Source organism: Medicago truncatula, chromosome 6, assembly GCF_003473485.1.
Source record: "Medicago truncatula cultivar Jemalong A17 chromosome 6, MtrunA17r5.0-ANR, whole genome shotgun sequence".
Classification (NCBI taxonomy): Eukaryota; Viridiplantae; Streptophyta; class Magnoliopsida; order Fabales; family Fabaceae; genus Medicago; species Medicago truncatula.
Window position 1 is genome coordinate 42343226 of NC_053047.1, and position 8378 is coordinate 42351603.

At 36.3% G+C, this 8378-nt stretch overlaps 1 protein-coding gene across 1 annotated transcript; it reads right to left on the bottom strand.

Moving 5' to 3' along the window:
- Nucleotides 1-986: 986 nt before the first annotated feature.
- On the bottom strand, nt 987-3105 carry LOC120576125 (uncharacterized mitochondrial protein AtMg00810-like). Its single transcript, XM_039827129.1, has 2 exons — nt 2926-3105; nt 987-2060 (listed from the first exon to the last, which is right to left on the bottom strand). The coding sequence occupies exons 1-2, from the start codon at nt 3103-3105 to the stop codon at nt 987-989; spliced, it is 1254 nt and encodes a 417-aa protein (XP_039683063.1).
- Between the last annotated feature and the right edge of the window lie 5273 nt (nt 3106-8378).

Genomic DNA, 8378 nt, shown 5'->3' on the forward strand with positions numbered 1-8378 from the left:
AGTATTTTGATTTTACTGCAATGTTTGATCAAATTATCATTTAATGTAACCATGCCTGAAACTCCTTAGCATAGGATAAATAATCAAAAGGTAAAAATTCCTCATCTGCTAGCCAAAGTGTTACTAGAGACCCCAAACATCTGCGGACACAAACAAATATCAGCGTAAGCAAAAAAATTAAGTATGTATATTTAATTCAATAATATTTGTTGAGAAGTTCTAGCTCAACTGATAAAATCCCGAAATTATTAGGCCGGACGCCATGATCGGGGTTCGAACCCCGGTGCCTTCACTTGCGTGTGTGAGTTTTTAATGGCTTCGCCATTTCGTCTATCTATAAAAAAAAATCAATAATATTTTTTTTAAAAGTAAAAAAAATTAGGGTGACCGAGTAGTACCTAATTTAATGCAAGAAGGATCTTAATGTTCATTTCTAAAACGTCTTGTTTTAAAATTGATCAAACCTTTTTTCTTTAAAGTTTGGTATCCGATTCAAGAGTCGAATAATTTGAACATACTAATTCCATTGTCTATTAGTAGGAACTATTTAAAGTTAGAACAAAGCTCCAAGTTGAATGGAACACAAATTTCATTTCATTGTTCGACTATTTTATGATGGAATTGAACAAAATTACCTTTTCATTATTTGAAAAGTAAATGTAATGAGTTATAATTATTTTATGAATAATGATATTTGTACGACCATTTTATAGAGAGAAAAAGGAAGAGAGAGAGCATGAACATAGTGAGTGTATGAGAAGAAAGAATGTTTTGGGAATGACAAATGTTATTCATTCATTGTATTGAGTATATATACACAAATGTACTCTTTACATTATGCCTAGACATAACTGTGTAACAGTATAAAAGGAAATAGAATAAAAGGCTATTGACTAGGTACAATAATATATAATAATGTACATCAATTCTCATTGATATGTGCTTGATCATTAGAATCAAAGTCAAACATTCTCTAATTCTCCCCCTCAAACTGATGGTGATGGAGTCACTCCAAGTTTGTCCCTTAGGAAGTTGAATCTTGAGTGAGTGAGTGATTTAGTTAGGCAGTCTGCAATCTGGTCTGCAGTTGGTACATAGGCCACTGTGATTTGACCTTTCAGTACTTGATCTCTTATGAAGTGAACATCTATTTCAATGTGTTTGGACCTAGCATGCATAATAGGATTTGATGCAAGTGCCTTAGCACTCAAGTTATCACACCACAATATTGGCTTCCTCGACATTGGCAGTTTTAGTTCATTAAGGAGGGATCTAATCCAAGTTATTTCAGCTGCCAAATCAGCTAGAGCTTTGTATTCGGATTCCGTGCTCGATCTTGACACAACTTTCTGTTTCCTTGAGGACCAAGAGATTAATGTTTCACCAAGAAAAACGCAATGTCCTCCCATGGATTTTCTGTCATCTATACTTGTAGCCCAATCAGCATCTGAAAATCCATTTATGTCTAAGTCGGTGGAAGGCTTGATATGTAGACAATAGTTTGTTGTGCCTTGTAGATATCTCATAATTCTCTTTATTCCTTGCCAATGTTCAGTAGTGGGCGAGCTCATATATTGACTTAGTTTGTTCACAGAGAATGCAATATCTGGTTGTGTGTTGGTGAGATATTGCAAGGCACCTATGGCTTGTCTATACATAGTTGGTTCTACCATTGGTTCTCCTTCAATAGTGAATTGTCTCCCGGTAACCATAGGTGTTGAACAAGGTGATGACTTCTCCATGTTAAATTTCTTGAGCAAATCACTTATATATCTTGATTGTTTCAAATACAACCCTCCTGCATCTCTTTGCACCTCGATGCCTAAGAAATAATGCAATTGTCCAAGATCTTTAAGGGAGAATACTGCATTGAGTTTCTTAATGAAAGCCTCTAGAAATTTGGTGTTGCTACCTGTTACAATTATGTCATCGACATAAATGAGTAGAAAAGTGGTATGGTCAGTACCTTTGAGAATGAAGAGTGACGAATCACTTTTAGTATTCTGAAAACCCCAGTTTAGGAGAGCATCTTTCAAGCTATCAAACCAAGCCCTTGGGGCCTGTTTCAGACCATAAATTGCTTTAGATAACTTGCAAATGTGATTTGGTTTTGCAGGATCTACATACCCTTCTGGTTGAAACATAAATACAGTCTCCTTTAGGTGTCCATTTAGGAAAGCATTATTTATGTCCAATTTGTTGAGGCAAAATCCCTAATTTATTTTAAAGATAACAAACCTTGATGATTAAGGAATTAATGGACTTTGATTAATTTGTTGGTATTTAACTTGTGCTCTTGAGTGGTTAACTAAGACAGGAACAAGTGTAAATTCATACGAAGATACAAAGAATCAAAGGACATAAAGACTTAAGAACTCAGTTAGAGTTCAGAAAGTTAAAAAGAGTTCAGAAGGTTGGACAGAGTTCAGAAGGTTGTTCATGATGAACATCAAGAACCAAGCCCAGAAATTCATGAACTAAATGAAGAACATGCAAGGTTCACGTGACTTAAATGAAAGCCCAGAAAAGTACATGACTGAGATCAATCAAGGAATAAAAACATTTATTTGATTAAAGTCAAAAAGGGCATCTTCAATGTTCATTTAAGACTATGAACAATTGAAGTACAAAACATTAGGAATATTCCATTAAGAATATCATCCTAGATGTTTTCCATGCTGCACTTCATAAATGTTTCACTATTAGGATTTGATTACATTAATTACAAGTCTTACAAATCATCCTAAGTGAAACAAAAGAAACATTCTGAAGTCCCCTGAGTTCAGAATGTTCGATCCTGCTCCATGCTTTTTCTGACGTGAACAGTACAGTGGTTGGAAAGCAAAAGGCAAAGTCAAAAGCAAGATCAGATCTGATTCAACAAGATCTCGACACATAAGGGAGTTGGTACTGTACAAAGCAAACCAAAACCCCTAAAGCATGGTAGTGAAGTGACAGCTCCACTTTATGAGATTCTGCACTAGTTCCAAGACAGATTTCAAAGAAGATCTGATCCATGAACATTCTGAAGTACGTCCAAGAACAATCTTCAAGTACAACCCAGAAATTCATGTGACATTCATCTGCAAAAGCCCAGATGCACATCTGACCGTTCATCAACAAGAACCCAGATGAAGATCATGAAGAACACAACAACATTCTGAAGTATTCTCAAGAACACAACAACATTCTGAAGTATTTCAGTTTGCCCAGAATTTCAAGTGAAAGTTGGTGGGTCCCAGGACACGTGGCATAAGACCAGTGGTCACTCTCCAACGGCTATAAAGGCTCAAGAACTCTATAAATAGAGATCAAGACCTCAGCATAACACACACCTTTGCAAAGCATACAAGAAAACAACATAAGAGTGTTTGAAGCTTTAGCAAAAATATTGATCATCACAAAGATTCCAAGAAGTCTTCAAAAGTGTAAATCAATATCTCTCTTATCTTTTCAAAGATAAATTTCAACCTCCATTCTTCTCTTGTCTGATCTATATCATTCAAACCTCCATACAAATTGTAAAGAAAAGTCTCATCTAGCTTTAGGGGTACTAAAGTGTTAGTTTGAGCAGAAAGGTGTAAAGTCTAAGTGGGTAACTTAGCAAGAAAGGTGTAAGCCTGCTGAGGCTAAGAGAATACAGTTGTTGTAATTGTTCAGGTGAACAAGGTTGTAAGGTGCAGGATTTGAGAAGTTATCTCAAGCATCATAGTGGAAAATCTCACAAGATTGTGAGGAGTGGACTAACCCACATTGGGTGAACCACTATAAATTTATGTGTGTTCTTCTTCTCTTTACTATTTACTTACAGTAAACACAACACACACAAACACATTTAATTATTCAAATTGTGTTTATACTAATACTTCAGAACGTTCTGAAGTTTGTCTGTTAACTTAACCATTCCAAGTTATCAACTTGAGAATAACTTTTAAGTGGCAGGATTAATTTTTAAAGGGTCACAATTCAAACCCCCCCTTCCTTGTGACTATTTTATCTACTTCAATTGGTATCAGAGCACGGCTCTAAGGGTTTGAACACTTAAACAAGTGTTAGAAAAAAGATTCAGGAAGTATGTCTAAAGTCAAATACATAGCTGAAGGAGGATCATCAAACAGACCACCACTTTTTGATGGCTCAAACTACTACTTCTGGAAAGGCAAGATGGAACTCTTTCTCAGATCTCAGGACAATGACATGTGGACAGTAATCACAGATGGAGACTTTGTTCCACTAACCAAAGAAGGGATCATCAAAGTTAAGAGTGCATGGTCAACAGATGAAAAGGCTCAGGTATTGCTAAACTCTAAAGCTAGACTCTTTCTATCATGTGCACTAACCATGGAAGAAAGTGAAAGAGTTGATGAATGCAAAAATGCTAAAGAGGTATGGGATACCTTGAAAGTACATCATGAAGGTACATCTCATGTCAAAGAAACCAGAATTGACATTGGAGTCAGAAAGTTTGAAGTCTTTGAAATGAGTGAAAATGAAACCATTGATGAGATGTATGCCAGATTTACTACAATAGTAAATGAAATGAGATCTCTTGGAAAAGCATATTCCACTCATGAGAGAATCAGAAAAATATTGAGATGTCTTCCAAGTATGTGGAGACCTATGGTCACTGCAATCACTCAGGCCAAAGATTTGAAATCTATGAACCTGGAAGATCTCATTGGTTCACTGAGAGCTCATGAAGTTGTACTTCAAGGAGACAAACCAGTAAAGAAGGTAAAGTCACTTGCCTTGAAAGCCTCTCAGCAAACCTCATCAGTAACTGAAGATGATTTGCAAGAAACACAAGAAATAGAAGAAGTTCATGAAGAAGAAGCTGAAGATGAACTAGCACTAATCTCAAAAAGGATACAAAGAATGATGATGAGAAAAAATCAAATCAGGAAGAAATTTCCCAACACAAGCAACAACAACAGAACTGAAACTGACAAAAGTCAGGTCACTTGTTTTGGCTGCAACAAAACTGGACACTACAAAAGTGAATGTCCTGACATTAAAAAGGTGCAAAGAAAACCACCTTTCAAGAAGAAAGCTATGATCACCTGGTATGACATGGAAGAAACAGAATCACAAGAAGATGAGGAAGCCAACTTAAGTTTGATGGCTCAAACAGATGATGAAGAAGAGGTAATTGTCTACAAAACTCATCCCTTATATAAAGACCTTGAAAGTAAACTTGATAGCCTTTTATATGATTCAAACTTCTTAACTAATAGATGTCAGTCATTAATCAAGGAACTTCTTAACTAATAGATGTCAGTCATTAATCAAGGAACTTCTTGTAGAATCTTCATTTGCATCAATGGATCTTTCAATTGTTGCTGTCTGATCAGTGTTGGAGTTTTCTTGTGAATCTAAGTTCTCTTCATCTGAACTTAGTTCTTCTACATCATTTGTATTGTTATACGTGTTTCCTGCAGGACAAAGAGGTAAAGATGCAACAACATTTTCAGTTAGAGGCATTGTTTTCAAAGGATTTCTTGTGTCAAGGAATCCATCATGAAAAGGATAATGGTTCTCATTGAAGACTACGTGTCTTGAGATGAAAATTCTGCCATGTGAGTTGACACATTTGTACCCTTTATGTGCATTGCTGTATCCCAAAAAAACACATCTAGTTGTGTGAAACTGGAGCTTGTGTTTGTTGTAAGGTTTGAGACAAGGGTAGCAGGCACATCCAAATGGTTTAAGGACATTGTAGTCTGGTTCTTTCTTGTGAACCAAGAAGTAGGGACTCTCATTGTTAATGACTGGTGATGGTATACTGCGGTGGAGAATGCTTCCCACCAATAGGACAATGGCATTTTTGCTTGAGCTAACAGAGTTAGACCAAGTTCAACAATATGCCTATGCTTTCTTTCTGCTCTACCATTCTGTTGAGAAGTGTAAGGACATGACATCCTAAATTGAATTCCTGTATCTAATGCAACCTTTTGAACAGGTTTGAATTCACCTCCACCATCACACTGTATAATTTTTATTCTTTTGTTAAATTGATTCTCAACTAGATTTTTGAATTGCATAAATGCTTGAATGGTTTCAGATTTTTGTTTGAGAGGATAAATCCAAGTGAACCTACTAAAATCATCAACAAAGTGCACATAATACTTAAAAGCAGAAATTGAATTAATTGGTGCAGGGCCCCATACATCAGTGTGAACTAGTTCTAGAAATTCCTGAGCATGAGAGGAAGATGGTTTAAAAGGCAACAAATGAGACTTTCCTAACTGACAAGCTTCACAAAACTCAAGTTGATCACTTGGTGAAGTCTTTATATTACAAATTTTTAACACTCTGTCTAGAGCTTTATTGTTAGGATGACCAAGCTTCCTGTGCCAATTTTCTTTCACTGACAAGTATGCACATGCGTCTTTATTGGTTTGAGTAGCATCATAAAGTTGATATAATCCATCTTTACGTATCCCTTTTAGAAGAACCTTCCCTGTCACTTTGTCCTTCACAGAGCAACAATCATGATCAAATTCAACAATAGCATTATTATCAGAGGTTAGCTTTGACACACTTAACAAGTTTTTGGTGATTTGTGGTACATATAAAACATCATGCAGATTGACAGTGTTAATTTTGGAGGAACCTGAGGCAACTACTTTGAGTTTTTCCCCATTTCCAACCATCAATGAATTCTTACCAGTGTGTTCAACAAGATCTTGAAATCTATCAGTTTGGTGTGTAACATGATTGCTGGCTCCACTGTCAAAATACCACTCATAATCTTGGCTACTGTAGGGTGATGCTACAAATGCATTGTGTGTGCCTTGCTTCTCATTTTCAGAGTTTGAGTAATTTGTGCCTGAGTAGGACTTGTCAAAGCGATAAAAGCAACTTATGGCTGTGTGACCAGTTCTGGTGCATACCTGACAAACTGGTTTTGAATTATTGACTCTACCTTTGCCTCTGCCACCTCTCATACCTTTGAAGTTTGATCCTCTCCAATTGCCCCGAGAGTTGAACCTGTTTCCTCTAAATTCAGTCTTGTTAGCAACATTAGCAGTGGCATTCAGGTTGAGATTGTTGAGTTGATCCAGTCTACTTTCAAAAGCCAATAATTGAGCTTGCAATTCGATCCAGCTTATATCAATTTGATCTGATAGCTTGACCACAATGGGATTGTAATCCATGTCTAATCCATTCAGAGTTTGGATTACAAGATCAAAATTTGAAATTGCAGATCCTGCTAGCTTGAGCTTATCTGCAAGCCCTTTCATTTTAATCAAATATTCCTCCATTTTCATCTCTCCTTTTTTAGAACTGTGAAATTCTGACTTAAGATAGATAACTCGAGATCTTGTATGAGCACCGGGGCAAGACCTTGAGCAGAAAGGTATAAAGTCTAAGTGGGTAACTTAGCAAGAAAGGTGTAAGCCTGCTGAGGCTAAGAGAATACAGTTGTTGTAATTGTTCAGGTGAACAAGGTTGTAAGGTGCAGGATTTGAGAAGTTATCTCAAGCATCATAGTGGAAAATCTCACAAGATTGTGAGGAGTGGACTAACCCACATTGGGTGAACCACTATAAATTTATGTGTGTTCTTCTTCTCTTTACTATTTACTTACAGTAAACACAACACACACAAACACATTTAATTATTCAAATTGTGTTTATACTAATACTTCAGAACGTTCTGAAGTTTGTCTGTTAACTTAACCATTCCAAGTTATCAACTTGAGAATAACTTTTAAGTGGCAGGATTAATTTTTAAAGGGTCACAATTCAAACCCCCCTTCCTTGTGACTATTTTATCTACTTCAATTGGTATCAGAGCACGGCTCTAAGGGTTTGAACACTTAAACAAGTGTTAGAAAAAAGATTCAGGAAGTATGTCTAAAGTCAAATACATAGCTGAAGGAGGATCATCAAACAGACCACCACTTTTTGATGGCTCAAACTACTACTTCTGGAAAGGCAAGATGGAACTCTTTCTCAGATCTCAGGACAATGACATGTGGACAGTAATCACAGATGGAGACTTTGTTCCACTAACCAAAGAAGGGATCATCAAAGTTAAGAGTGCATGGTCAACAGATGAAAAGGCTCAGGTATTGCTAAACTCTAAAGCTAGACTCTTTCTATCATGTGCACTAACCATGGAAGAAAGTGAAAGAGTTGATGAATGCAAAAATGCTAAAGAGGTATGGGATACCTTGAAAGTACATCATGAAGGTACATCTCATGTCAAAGAAACCAGAATTGACATTGGAGTCAGAAAGTTTGAAGTCTTTGAAATGAGTGAAAATGAAACCATTGATGAGATGTATGCCAGATTTACTACAATAGTAAATGAAATGAGATCTCTTGGAAAAGCATATTCCACTCATGAGAGAATCAGAAAAATATTGAGAT

What these genes read in the sequence shown, in the direction of transcription:
- LOC120576125 (XM_039827129.1), bottom strand. Translation starts at nt 3,105, where the DNA reads ATGTGCATCTGGGCTTTTGCAGATGAATGTCACATGAATTTCTGGGTT. An exon ending in ACCATGCTTTAGGGGTTTTG is followed by an intron (nt 2,061 to 2,925) that starts GTTTGCTTTGTA and finishes GGTCTGAAACAG; the next exon opens with GCCCCAAGGGCTTGGTTTGA.